Raw genomic sequence first — 14805 nt, forward strand, 5'->3', positions numbered from 1 at the left:
TGGCAGAAACCTCGAGTAGAACCAGGCGCCCTTCCTCATGCCATGCTGGGCCCGAGCACTGGCAGAGATCCCTTAGCACCGCCGCCCAGTGAGTGCCACGGTCTGACGCTGAGATGTGTGAACCTGACTTGAGAGCAGATGAGAGAGGAAAAATGGGGGCCGCAGGGAAGATCCTCTCTCGCTGGCTTCTCCTGCTTTTTGTTGACGCTATGAGGCAAACTAGCTTCACCTGAAAGGTCACAGTTGTTTATATGTACCTTTTCTGACCTCACTGATGATTCCAGAAGCACACACGCAGGAGGCAGTTCTCATTCGCTTCCCTTCATTTCCCATCACACTCGAGGGTGTAGAAGGGACCAAATTCTGGTTCAGCAGAATTTGGTCCCTTCAAATCCTATTCAATAAATGGATCAAATCAAACAAAATATTAAACTTAAATCTTTGGGGGAAAAAAATCAAAGTGAATTTAATTTACGTTCACAGAAATGAAGGCCTTGAAATCAATCTATTAAATTTAATCTGAAACAACTGAAGACAACATCGTTCAACTATAAAAAGAATCTCAATAAATTTGCATAAAATACACGATTTATGCTTTTTACACAATACAAAATGACACTTTAATAAAAAAATGAAGGCTAATTTTTTAAAATTACTTTTCGTTGTTGCTAGAAAAGTCAGAAAAAATCAATGCTGAATGTACATGTAGAAACAAAGTTGATGTCTGGCAAAAGTAATATTAGCTTCCAATTTCCCCCCATCACAGGCTCTTCATCTCCTCCCCACTGCTGTTTCACTTCCTCCCTCATGAACCAACGTGGGCTTGTGCCCTGTCCTGTGATGTCCTGTGATGTCCTGTTGTCATGAGAGCAAAATGTCTTCCAGGTGTTCTGACTCCCGTCGTGTGTTTCAGTGATGTTATGTGTTGTTCCGAGGCATGATGAGGCGGAGCTGCTGCTGCGGCAGGTTACGACACCTCTTGTCACGCGCCTCACAAATGAATAACACAAATGTGTTTATGAGCAACAGACGCTTCACATCTGTTGCTGTGGAAACAGTGGCCAGTTTCAGTTTCACTTTCTGGAGACGGATGTTTGCACAACAACCAGAAAAGTCATGGTCTGTCACTTGGGCCTCTGGAGGGATTTGACGGCTCTTCCTTTCGCTGTTGTGACACCGAGCCAGTCGGAACCGAAGCCGAGCCGCTAATCTGACTAATGATCCGATAAACTCGGATTAGTCGCAGGATTTCACGCTGCCTCTTCTGCAAATATTTACGCTTCTTCCTGTAAAATCTCACCACATATATTGATTTGATTTAGCGGACTGATTGTCGACGTTTTGTTAAAAGTAAAAATAAATCTTCTAATTTATTGTGATAATCTTTGTCCCCAATAAATAATTTATCAATAGATTTAAATATTTAAAGGGATATTTTTGTGAATATTTTTAAAGTCTTTGTAGTTTTTAAAAAAGTTTTTCAATAACCTGTTAAAACTTTAGTTTGATGAATTAGAAAAGTCATCAATTTTGAATTTTCAATGAATTTTTGTGTTTTTTCCTGATGTTTGTCTCAGTAATTTCGTCGCATTTATTAATTTTTTTAGCAATTGCGTATTAATAATTTTTCTTCTCCTTATATGCCTTAATATCTAAAATTTTAAGACTAAAAAACATTTTTTTAATTCAATATCTCAAAAATCCTACAATTAATACATTTAATGAAAAAGAATGTATAGTTATTTATGTTTTTACTGATAATTTCTTCAGTTAATTTCCGTATTTTATCATTTTCTGTCATTATCGTTTTAGTTCCTTAACTTAAAACATTTTTTTTACACTTTAAATCTAAATAAATGAACTAGAAATGCCTCAAATGGATTCAGGACTTATTTTACATTGATAGCAATAGTGTCAGCATCATCCCTGTGTGCGTGTGCGTGTGCGTGTGCGTGTGCGTGTGTCCGTGTCCATCACACTGCCGGCTTGGCCCGCGGGCAGCAGTTGACCCCTCGCTGCTCCATATCAGATCATGTGTGACACTGACTCGCTCCAGCGCTTCAGAGAAGGAATCACATGTTTCTCTTCAGTCAGCTGTGGGATTCCGTCCTGGGAGGTGCGCATCATGACCAGCTGACTCGTCTGGTGACTCTTCCTGATGGGCGGAGTCACCCGAAGTCAGCTGACACAAACAGGAAGTTTGAGTTCTGTGTCGAGCGGAGAATCCGTGTTGACGTTCCTCGTGAGTCACCAGCGCCTCGCTGCCACTGCTTTCCTTGTTGCTGTTTTTTATTCTTTTTTTTGAAGATTTATCATTTTGATGAAATCATCATTTCATTTACTCTTTTACATACTTTATTTTCCAACAATAATCCCTATAATAAGAGTTGAAATTAAGGGAACGCCAGCGTCACAGCAGATGTGGGACTCAAGGCTTCATGTCATGTGATGTGACTGACGGATGTGAGTGAAGGTCTTGCTCCATCCTCAGGGCAACATCAACAACTTCAGCGTGGCGTCCTTGTGACTCACGTGTTGGAGTTTTTGAGGCGATGCACCGAAGGTCGAGGCTCACTCACAGCGATTTGGAAGACGCACAAGCAGGACGAGTGTCTCTTCAGCGGGACGTGGAGCAAACGAAAACGGAGCGCTGTTATCTATCGTGAACTCTGGGTGGACGTGTGGGCTGCTCAGTGTGGCGTCACATCTCTGTGAAGGTCAAACAAGGAGGCGGAGCGGATGGTTTAGTGTCCGCTAATTGAAGATCTGAGTTGGTTTGTTGAGTCACAGTGGGCCGGGGCGGAGAGGAGTCTTGTTAATGGTGCAGTGTGCAGATTCACATCATTTCAGCCATTGATCCCCGGGCCATGTGACTCTCCCCGGGGTGCCTGCGAGTCCGCGTCTGTCTGCGTGGGTGTCCACAGTCCCGTCTGTGTCTCCTCCAAACATCGGAGGAGGCGACTGTCTGCCCAGTTGATTGTGTTTGATGTTCCTCCGGCGAATTTCTGCTCCGATCATTTGTGACAGGGAGAGGAGGCGGCAAGAGATCACTGTCAATCTGACTGTGGGTTTTCCAAATATTGCCAGGTCTCCAGTCACCGAGAAAATCTACTGTCTCAGAGCGTCAGTGTGCAGGTTTTGCCTGAAGAGGGCGACATTCAGGTTAGACGTTTCTAGTCCTCGAGTGTGAGAGAATGTACTCATCGGATGGATGTCAACAGGATGTCACTTCCTTTCAAGCACCAAGAGTCAAATCTCAGAGACTCATCAGTCTTGGTTCATTTTGATGTCGTCGTGAGGATCGGGAGTGAGCCATTGGCACGTCGCCCCCTGCTGGATGTCAGCTTGATCCCAAAGGCATTATTCGATGGGAGACTCAAAAGTAGGGAATCGATGAGTCAGCTCCATGGCAGTGAACATCTCTGCGACTGCTGTGTCCGATGAAAAGATTTGAGAAGTTTGGTTATTGCCGAGCAGCAAACTGACGTGTGTTTACCCGGACGTGAACAAGCGTGTGATCCACCAGCGGTAACCTTGATAGCAGCCCGGAGCTACGTTGCTAGGTAACGGCGGAGCGCGGCTGTGAGCTGACCGAGCGTCAGCTGGTTCCATACCTGTGATTCAGTTTCTGTGGACGGAGGCTGGGAGCTGGAGCGATGCGGGATGGTCATGCGGACGGCGATTGCTTGTGGGAGGTGAATGACCTTGTCAGGGGTCAAACGACCTTCCGCTTGTTTCTCAATGCCCAGCGTTCACCAGGGGTCAACCCGCTGGAGTCACATGAGAAGTCAGAGAAAGCCAACACCCCATGATGACAGCAGACCCGGACACGCCAAGGTCATCAGCTGAACAGAGAGGGTGGGGTGGGGGTGGGGGGCTGTGGGATGGAGGGAGAGAGATCTCTCCCCTCAATGCCATCCTGCTGTGCTCAAGTTCCAGAGATGCTGAGAGGCCTGCTCTGTGGTGTCTCCACAGAGGTGCAGCTGTAACCATAGCGACACTCTCTGCTGTGCGTCTGTGCGAGTGTGCGAGTGTGTGTACGTGTGTGTGTACGTGTGTGTGTGTGTGTGTTACAGCCAGATCACAGTTTCACTCAGAGTATTTATAGAATGTTGTGATGGAAACAAACCAGAACTGCTGCCAGTACTGCCTCTGCCACGACTACGAGTACCACTATGACTACTAATATTACAACCACTAGTAGTACCTCTGCCACTACTGTTAGTACTACTCCTGCTACTATTACTACCACTCCTAGTGCCTCTACCACGACTACAAGTACCACTACTACAACGACTATTGCTACCACTCCTAGTACCTCTGCCTCAACTGCTAGTTCTACTACGGCTACTATCACTACCACTCCGAGTACCTCTGCCCCGACTGCTAGTTCCACTGCTAGTACTACTATCACTCCCACTCTGAGTACCTCTGCCACGACTACTAGTACTACTACTACTATTACTTCCACTCCTAGTACCTCTGCCATTACGGCTAGTACTACTATTGCTACTACTGCTACTATTATTACGACTAGTACCTCTGCCTCTACCACTAATAGTAGTACTACTGCTCTTTCAACCACTACAACTACCTGTATTACTTCTACTGTTATTACTACTACTTCTTCCATGACTAACTGTACTACTGCTTTGATTGTGTACCTTTGAATTGATAACAAGCTTTTGTCGTGCGATGGTTTCTGGACTGACAGGCCTGTACTTCTGTTTCTCACCGCTCCTCCTCGCTCTGTCTCCCTCCGTGTCCCGTCTGTTGGAGAAGTCTCTCTGATTCAATCAAGCCACTTCCTGTTTACTTGCTTCTAAAATCCAAAGTGATGGAAGTGTACGTGTGTGAGCGCGCGTGTGTGTACAGCTGAGCAAATATGGATCGGAACTGATCGGCGCTCGGCGTCCTGTCCTGCGCACTTCACCAGCTGTTGAGAAAACAAACTCTCCGGAGTGAAATCGGTCACCACATTCGGCTGCGGATTTTGGAAAATGCTTTAGTTCCCTGCACGGAGCCGCTGTGGATGACTGCAGCTGCCGGTGAGCTCCCAGTGGAAGGTGCGAGCGTCTCTGGTTTCTCGTCTCAGAGACTGGTGACGTGAAGTCTGAGGTGGCTCATCACACAGTTGGGCTCATGATGCCGGGGCTTGAGGTGTGTTAGGGTGAACCTGTGATTCCCTGGTCAGCCTGTTGCCTCACAAACATGAGCTGAGTTTGATTCATAAGCCAGAGAAGAGACGAAGCCGGGGAGAGTGAGTCGAGGGAGAGGAAGGAGGAACGGATCAGATAATCGAGTCAGAAAGTTGGCTGCTGCTGGTGAGATGGAGGAGTCGGTTTACCCCCCCTGCACACACACACACACACACACACACACACACTTCCATCCTGTGTGTTTCTGCTCATGTCACTGCTGGAGGCCACAGATGTGTCAGAGCCACGTGTGTGTGTGTGTGTGCGCGCGCGCGCGTGTGAGAGAGCTGGGTTACAGAGGTTGTGCTGTGTGTGTGTATTTATAGCAAATGAATTCTGCTGGCTGCACCTTTGACTTCCTCACTGTGGAACAATACGCATCTGCGTGTGTGTGTCCTGAGTGTGTGTGTCCTGAGTGTGTGTGTCCTGAGTGTGTGTGTGTCCCAGTCCATCATGCGCCATCATTGATTGTCGTATTCCCATAATGTCACTGTCGATCAATACACAGACGGGACGTTGCTGTGTCAATGAGGATCCAATGAGTAAATCACTTGTGTTTCGATGGGAGTTAATTCAGTTTCCCGCAGGTATCGGAGCAAAACATTCTGCAGGGGTCACTTTCATGGTGATGCAGTGTCCCAGCCGTGACCTGAACACATGGAGCAGTGAGAGTCGAGACCAAGTTTGAGGGCCCTGTTCGTCTGTTTGTCATATTGACACATTCATTTCTTTAAATGCAATAAACTAGTGGATTGTTCTGTTTGGTCTTGGTCTCGACTCATGAGTCTTGGACTTCCTCTGGTCTGGAGTGCAACACATACATGGAGTCAATACCAGAAGTGAGTTGTGGAGATGGAATACACCCCGCTTTTAACAAGATACACTGCACTGGTTTTAAAGGTACAGTTGCCCTTTACAATTATGGGATGTCCTAATAACATGTATACTGGTGCATGGGAAGCCAGCTAACACCAGTACATGGCTGGATAACAGGTTAGATTTGGTGTTTGATGCATAAACAGACAGGACACGAGACCTTGCTTGACATGAGACACGTGAACTAGAGTAACGTACCATACAGTGTGGTGCCTTGCCTTCAATGAAAGCTCACTGTAGTACTGCGCGCTCGTCGGCAACACGATTCCAGCTCTGTGAATGGAAGCTGATTTGAGTGAACCCAACGTAACTGTGGTCATGAACTGGATCCAGAACACGGAGCTAAACACGGAGCATTAGTGCTCCCGGCTGTTGTCTCGCTGCCTGTCTGCTGACTCCAGTCGGCGGGGCTCCCCCCCCCCTCCTCCTCCTCCTCCTCCGGGCTGCTGTCGGGTCTGTTAGCCGCGGAGCTGGAGCTGGGGCGAGCTATTTCATGGAGGAGCTGAGAGAGGCAGTTTGGTGCTCAGCTGATCTGGGAGCAGCTGTAGGAGAGGAGTCGTGAACCCTCTCCTGAGGAAAGCCACAGTTCAGCTGGAGAGAGAGCGGCGCACACTCGTACGACATGCCAACAAGATCACTGTGTCTTGTGTGATCCTGAATCCTCGGTGTGTGTGTCTCCATGTGTAGGAAGATTTAGAGGATGCTTGTTTCCTAGCAACCTCATCTCTGCTGCAACTCCGGCATGTGTGTGTTGGAGGAAGGGAAGGAGCCAGTTCAGCTGCGATGTCGTGAAATCAGTATTTTCCCAGAGTTCTGCTGCGGCAAACTGAAATATTTGTTTCTCCTTATAGTTCTCAAACTAAATTATGGGATGCTGAGTGGAGCCTCAGGTATTTGGCTGTTGTGTTCCTCATGATGATGTTGTATCTAATGGTGCAACTGTGTGTGTTGGGATCGCACTCTGACAGCACTCATGAGGAAATACAAAAGCGTTCCCAGACCTGCAGACGTAAAACCCCCTCAGGTGTCTACTGCATCAGTCAGCATGTGAACTACGATCCATGCGCTACGATTAGGGACTATTTTGATCGTGTTCTGGTCACCATCTACGTTAGCGATTGCATTATTAAAAAAGAGAAAAATAATGGATGTAAAGTCTTGTACTGCAAGTTCTTGTCTTCAACGATGACTCAAAATGTGGCATGAAAGTTATGTGTCCTTTTGCATACAATGCGTATCCCGATGCTGGAGTGGTGATACAACACAATTGCGATAAATTGTGATGCTGTTAGAACAGCAATGTTGTAATAAGAGACATCATTTTATGCGGGGAAATCAGATAATGCAGTGCAATGTCATGTGCATGAAAACTAATTTATGAGTTGTTCTTGTATTAAATATCGACATAGACAACTATTTGAGCATTTCTTCTTCTTCTTCTTCTTCTTCTTCTTCTTCCTTCTCCTCCTCCTCCCCCCTTCAGGGTCCTCTGCTTCCTCTTCTCTCAAACCTACAGACCTCATGTCCTCCTTCACCACCTCCATCAGTCTCCTCTGTGGCCTTCCTCTCCACCTTCTGCCTGGCAGTTCCTACCTCCTTCTTCTTTTTCTTCTTCTTCTTGCTTCTCCCTTCAGTGGTGGCCAGAGCAGATCTTCCTCCTCCATCTGCCCCTGTCCTCTGCTTCCTCTTCTCTCAAACCTACAGACCTCATGTCCTCCTTCACCACCTCCATCAGTCTCCTCTGTGGCCTTCCTCTCCACCTTCTGCCTGGCAGTTCCTACCTCCTTCTTCTTTTTCTTCTTCTTCTTGCTTCTCCCTTCAGTGGTGGCCAGAGCAGATCTTCCTCCTCCATCTGCCCCTGTCCTCTGCTTCCTCTTCTCTCAAACCTACAGACCTCATGTCCTCCTTCACCACCTCCATCAATCTCCTCTTTGACCTTCCTCTCCACCTTCTGCCTGGCAGTTCCTACTCCTTCTTCTTTTTCTTCTTCTTCTTGCTTCTCCCTTCAGTGGTGGCCACAGCAGATCTTCCTCCTCCATCTGCCCCTGTCCTCTGCTTCCTCTTCTCTCAAACCTCCAAACCTCATGTCCTCCTTCACCACCTCCATCAATCTCCTCTTTGGCCTTCCTCTCCACCTTCTGCCTGGCAGTTCCAACATCTCAACATCTTCATCTACCAATGTACTGGCTCTCTCTCTCCTCTGTACATGTCCAAACCATTTCCATCTCGCCTCTCTGACTTGGTCTCCTAAACACACTCTGATATACTGGTTCCTGATCCTCTCCTGGTCACTCGGAGAGAGAACCTCAGCATCTTCATCTCTGCTCCCTCCACCCCAGGGTTGTAATATTCCTCTGGTTTCCTAGACTCCAGTCCTCCACCGCTGCCTCTTCAGTCGGGAAACATCCTCGTAGCCCTCAGACCAGAGAACAACTTAGAACAGATGTGGCACTAAATCTGGACACATCCCCAGTATCCGTCGCAGCTCCGTCTCTGGCTCGGTCAAGTGCTGTTGTTGTTCATTTGATCCACAAATTCTGCTTTCAAGTTTCCCAGCGTGTTTCGTCAGACTTGGCAGCTTTCTCTTCCTGGAGATAAAACCAGCTGTTTGTCCGGCCTCAGCTGGATCTCACAAGTGTGTGTGCGACCAGGAAGTCCAGTGTGATCTGTGGAGCGGCTCCAAAAATCCAAGAAAAGACATAGGTGTGTGTGTGAGACCCTCAGATGTGTGTGTTCACGCAGGAAGGAAGAGGTCGAAGCGGCTCCAGAGGTGACATTAACACACGTATAGCAAGACAACAACATAGACCTCCGTCTTTATTGGCTGCATGTGTATCGTGCTTGTCCTTGCACTTTGAGAGTGTGTGTGTGTGTGTGTGTGTGTGTGGATCTGGCAGGAGGAGGACAATGCTGGCAGAGCGCCCACTCTTGTCCACTTTATCCTTATATGATGTCTCACTCTCAGCTTCTGCCCTTATTAAATGACCTGGGTGGTGTCCAGGCAGGGCTCTAATCTGACAACATGAGGAGCAGGGGAGGGAGGGGGGAGCCTCAGAGTGCAACAAGTTAAACTCACTCAAGAGTTTGTTTTGAATTGGATGTGGCAGTTGATGATGCAGCAGCTTTGGAAATGGACAGTCAAGTCAAATGACCATGGATGACATCATGCTTCGAGATTTGCAACGCTGAGGAGCAGATGGATGTGTGCTGGAGTGTTAGTCACTGATCTGAGCAGGAAAGCAGCCGTGGAAAGTGAAAGTTGACGTACTTAATCCTTTATATGTTCTCACAGAAAGCTTGCGGTGTTTGCAATCTGAGCTTTAGAAAGTAACTTTCCAATTAGCCATAAAACTGACACTTTTCTCTCTCGAGTTCTCCATGAACTTTGAGCTAAAATCTCTGTTTACATACCATTCAGCGGTACGAACGAGCTGCGAGTGGAGGAAACAGGCAGACGAGGGAGAGAACAGCACAACAGGTCCACTCTCAGATCTCTCCAGAGTCCAGAGCACTTTTTTCCAGCCTCGGTGCCAACAGGAGGGAGGACAAGAGACGGCATTGGGAGGCCAGAGAAGAGAGGAAGTTGGTGGGAAAAGAAGAGAAGTGTAAAGTCATCTGCAGGAATGAGCTTGTGGGAGGGAACTTCACGGTGGAAGGTGAATCGTTCAAGAGACAGACACGTTTCCCCTCATTCTGAACACCATCCTGGTCAGTCCAGACATGATCTATCGTGAATGTCTCGCACGTGACAACACCCGCCTCCACGTTAGCATGCTAGTTCCGGATCAACACTTGCATGTCTGAAAACGTGACGGTTAAAAAGTGATAAATATGGGGAGAGCTGTTGGGGTGTTGTCCAAACTTTCCTGGCGAGCAGCTGCCGGGTGTGTTACTCTCTCCTCTAATAACCAGTCTGGCAGAGTCCAGGGGTCAGGGAGCGCCGCCGGGGGAATGAGATCGAAGGGATGGCGAGCAGATGACTGTAAACAAAAGCAGTGGTGTGTTTGGGAAAGATGCCTGGTCATGGTGTCAGAGTCAGCTTCGTGCTTCCGCCAGGGTGCATCCTATATTGTCCCACCTCTTTTGATCTGTGTGTGTGTGTGTGTGTGTGTGAGAGAGAGAGAGAGAGAGAGAGCTCAAATATAGCCTGCTAGAAAATCAATGTTCCTCTTGCAGTGGCACTGAGAGCTGTCGCCTCCACAAAAGAGGCACTGTCCTGTTTGCTGTGGCCTGGAGGGAAACTGTGTGTGTCTGGGTGTGTGTGTGCTCTCAGTGATGTACATTTGACAATATCGAGATATGTACACTCATGGAATTAAAAACAGAAAAGGCAAATTGAGTAAGTAAGTTAAGTCTTGGCCAAAAGCATCTGTGAGCCTCCATCTATCATTACATTGTAATGACGTCACGATGTTCGCTATCGTTTCTCACTTAACGGCCTGGTTTCGTGGCTTTTAACGTCTCCGGCTGCAGTAATTTTGGAGCTCTGGATTCAGGCCATGACTGCATGTGGCCTTAATTCAGGCTTTTATCCTTTTAAATAAACGTTAAAAGGAGAGCCAACCGCTGGATTTAGTGGGATTGCATTGAACACACAACAAGTTCGCTTCCCGGAGGACACTGTCATAATCGTCTTAGTATCAGCAGGCGTGATGTAGTATTCTGCCATGAGAAGGGTTTTTTTTTGTTAAAAAATGTCACTGCAAAATTTCTGCATGTTACGCTCGGGATCTGTCTGAAGAAGCAGACGCTGTCGTCGTGAATGAGGATATCTGTTTCTGAGTTGTGTCTCGCTGTCGAAGTGATTCGATCTCTGACTCTGAACGCCAGCGTGAGCATCAATGATGACGTGAGCGCCGCTGCGTCTGCAGATCCTTCGGCTCTAAATGGTGATAAATGAGTGTTTCTTCGGCAGAAATCAATTAACGTTCCTCTGTAATTGTGTTCCAGAGCTGCTGGGGTCGGCCAAGAAGGTGAACGTCAACTTCCAGGACACGGATGGGTGAGTCGGAGTTCATTCTTTTCAGAGCCTTTTGACGGTGGACTTGTGTCTGCTGGAGTCCAGACCGTGTGTGTGTTTAAAAGCGAAGCTAAGGTCTGCTTAACAGGGTGAAAACAAAAGTCAGTCTGCCTGAGAGGATGCAGGAGGAGATGCGCTGAACAAGGGTATCAATATTTCATGGCAGGTTTACTACTTGGCGAAGTGAGGGCTTCCCTTCTGCTACGACTGTGTGGCCCCCACTGACACACCCACTCACTGTAATGTAGCACTGAGTAACTGCATCCCTGGTTAACTCTGGATCGAGGCTGGATTCACGCAACAGAGAGCGGAATAAAAACACAATGAAAGTGGCTCTTTTTTTCAAGCTATTATTTATTGATTTTCAAATTTGACATCAGTGGCCCAAGATAGAAACCTATCTGTGTAGGAAAATAAAATAAAATATACTATAATCTCTCTTTTTCTAGTAGAAATGAATAGTTTATATTTGATATATCTACTATAGTTAAACTACTGTCAAAGCAAGTTAATAAATGTATTACATGAAATAGAAATGCATCATTAAATAACATAAACAGTCACAAAAAGTACTTCAGTGACAGGGTTGCCACATCAAAACAGTCTTCTGATGGACTCTACAAACACATTAGCATAAATGCTTTTTTTTTTTTTAACTTTAAGTTTACATTACTCGCTAGCCGTTAGCTTCCAGTCAGTGTTGCACCAAAAACAATAAGCCATGCAGTTAAAGCATTGATGTCATCACTGTGTGCATGCTGCTTCCACTATGTTGCTTTTATTTAACTCGGCATAATTTGAGTCGATGTTTTGCTCGTGTAACTTTTCATCACAGCGTGCAGAGCTGCTGAACACAGACTCAGTTTGAGTCAGTTTGAAGCGTTGGTATGACCGTGGAGCCTCATGACATGTATTGTCTGTGTCTGTCACACTGTGCACCTCGACCTGCTGAGGCCTCCAGGTTGCAGTTCCTCATTTCCATGACCTTTCTCTTCATCAGAGGCTACGCTCTCATCTCCTCTCGCACGCTGCACGTTACATGGTTCTGCCCCTCAGCTCTGAATGTACATCAGATGCTGGTTCTAATCCGACGGCAGTAATCTATTTGTCATGCTAAGCGTCGGCCATTATCTGTGACCTGTGTGAGCTGGTGTGTGTGTGTGTGTGTTCATGATTTTAAGTGCTGCATGCAAAGCTCCTAACAGCCAGACAACTGTCAGTGTGACAGTACAGTCCAAAGATGAATGGGACGGAAGTGTGAGGGCACATTCTGATGTGTGCTCCAGGTTCTCTCCGCTGCATCATGCGTCCCTCAATGGGAACCTGGAGCTCATCAACCTGCTGCTGGAGTCTCAGGCTGCCGTCGACATCCGGGACCAGAAAGGTGAGAGCTGCTCCTGGTGGGGAGAGAAGGGGCTGCTACACCTGTGCCTTGTTGGTGCGGCAGGCATGCGGCCGCTGCACTACGCCGCCTGGCAAGGGAAGGCCGAGCCCATGAAGATGCTGCTGAAATCAGGGTCGTCGGTCAACGGCCAATCAGACGAAGGACAGATTCCTCTTCACCTGGCTGCTCAACATGGACACTATGATGTGGTGAGTTGAGTCACATGCTCTGGACTGATGACATGATGGCCACCTGGAACAAATGAGAAATGTTGTGGAGTATAATAAAGATATCAATGCTCCAAATAAAATGAAAAAATTTTTTTTAAAAAAGTAGCATATGAATCTGTTCCCTGGCCTCAGACACTGCCTCAGCACTTTCTTTTCCTGCTTCCATATATTCCATTCTAAAAACGTTAGAACCAAAGTTAGCTCAGCACGAGTGGCTTGACTGAAGAAGCTGTTCCCTGGATGCTCAGCTGAATATTCCAAGATCGGAGACTGCGTCTCGCTGCTGCTCCGCTCGTCGGCAGTGGAATCCAGCCGACTCATGAAAGCCGGCAGCAAACATGGCAGAAATGCTGAGGCGCCACAAACGACAAAATGATGAAGCACACTTTCTACTTCATTAAATGATCAGGATTTATTCACCCATCCGCATCAGCGCTCAATCAGGCAAATGGGCTGAAAGCTCGGCGGAAGTGTACCTGAACACCACATGACATCAGGAGGCTTTCCGTGTGTCGCTTCCTGGCTGAGGTTTTGGGCAGAGCCGCGGAGTCATTGCAGCCTCCGTCGCTGTGACACCTGAAATTGTGTGTTGTGGTTTCTAGTCGGAGATGCTGCTGCAGCACCAGTCCAACCCATGTATCGTGGACAACAACGGGAAGACACCCTTGGACCTGGCCTGTGAATTCGGGAGAGTCGGGGTGAGATCCTGCAGCACTGGCTCTGTGTGTGGCTTTCCTTCTAAGCAAAGCTGTGTTTTCTCGATTTTTCATTTTCCTTAGAATTCATAGTTTTTTAGGGGTGGGATTCGATGAAAAAAAATCGTTAATTAGAGAATTTGTGATGAATTAAATAATCTCAATTCAATTAAATTTGCCACAAGAAGCCACATTTTTCAGTTTGAATGAATTTGGTATATGGCTGAATCCAATGATGGAGCCGTACTTACTTTTAAACAACAAAGTTTATTTTGCATCACTTTGACAATAGCACAATAAACGGTGGCTACAGTCAAGTTTTTCTATCACCTCATTTAAACTGAAGCTCTTTAATCTTCTTGAAAATACTTGTATTACAATTTCAATTTGATAATAATGTCAAATACATGCAGAGTAGTGGAAATGTATTTTCAGTGTGTTCCTGCATGCCAGTTGTTTTGTGTGCGTCGGGATTTATTGTGTGGTGGTTAGCGATTAGCACATGTGATCACATCGTGTTTTGTGGTGGTGTTTTGGTGGGTTAGCTTGGACCTGGTTTAGCTATACTTGTGGGGACCAATTACTGGAAACACACCTGCTTGTGGGGACATTTTTTGCTGGTCCCCCCAATGTAAATTTGATGATGCAGACTTCAAAATAACTGGGTCATTATACTGAGGGGGGGGGGTTTAGGTTTGGTTCAGAGGCCTGGTTAAGGTTAGCTGTTTGTTTTGGATGTTTGGCTTTAGGTTGACAGGCTTGAAAGTCATTGAAATGTCCCCACTGAGACAGCAGTACGAGTGAGTGTGCCAGTCTGATGTGAGGTCAGGTGACGGAGCGTATGTGTTTTAGAGTGGGTGAGTGTTGGTCGTGTGTGTCCTGTGTGTCAGTGTATGTCGGAGTATTCTGCCCCGTATTTTTGGCGTGCGCGCCCTACGTAGTGTTGTGTCCTGGGGTTTTCTTTATCTGAATAAAAAAGTAGCTTGTGTGGACTTTGTGAGTGTTGGTTGTGTTATCTGGATTGGTGTGTGTGTGTGTGTGTTAGTATATAAAGCAAGTGGGGTGAGTTGGACTCTAAGTACTGTGGTGTGTTCAGGTGGTCCAGTTGTTGCTCTCCAGCAACATGTGCGCTGCTCTCCTGGAACCTAAGAAGGGAGACACCACCGACCCGAACGGGACGTCACCTCTACACCTGGCTGCGAAGAACGGACACATAGACATCATCAGGTGAACTGAACACACACACACAAGCGCCATTGTGTTTACTGGGCTGGCTGCTGCTTGACTGACAGGAGGTGGCGAGCAGAGGTCACAGTGAGAAAATAACGTCTGTCAGCGTTAATAGAGCCGCGAGCTTCAGGTGACGCTAACAAACGGAGCTCATTACACACAGGCGGCGCAC

The 14805-nt window shown here is 47.0% G+C and overlaps 1 protein-coding gene across 8 annotated transcripts in view; it reads left to right on the plus strand.

The window, feature by feature from the left end:
• The window catches only part of caskin1 (CASK interacting protein 1), a 47023-nt gene that overhangs the window by 13939 nt on the left and 18279 nt on the right, over positions 1-14805 (plus strand). For all 8 annotated transcript variants that reach the window (XM_053852446.1, XM_053852443.1, XM_053852444.1 and 5 more), the window contains 5 exons: positions 11025-11076; positions 12381-12478; positions 12542-12687; positions 13311-13406; positions 14500-14630. In XM_053852446.1, coding sequence (XP_053708421.1) covers positions 11025-11076; positions 12381-12478; positions 12542-12687; positions 13311-13406; positions 14500-14630 — 523 coding nt within the window. The remainder of the gene's footprint in view (positions 1-11024; positions 11077-12380; positions 12479-12541; positions 12688-13310; positions 13407-14499; positions 14631-14805) is intronic.

Source organism: Synchiropus splendidus, chromosome 19, assembly GCF_027744825.2.
Source record: "Synchiropus splendidus isolate RoL2022-P1 chromosome 19, RoL_Sspl_1.0, whole genome shotgun sequence".
NCBI lineage: Eukaryota > Metazoa > Chordata > Actinopteri > Syngnathiformes > Callionymidae > Synchiropus > Synchiropus splendidus.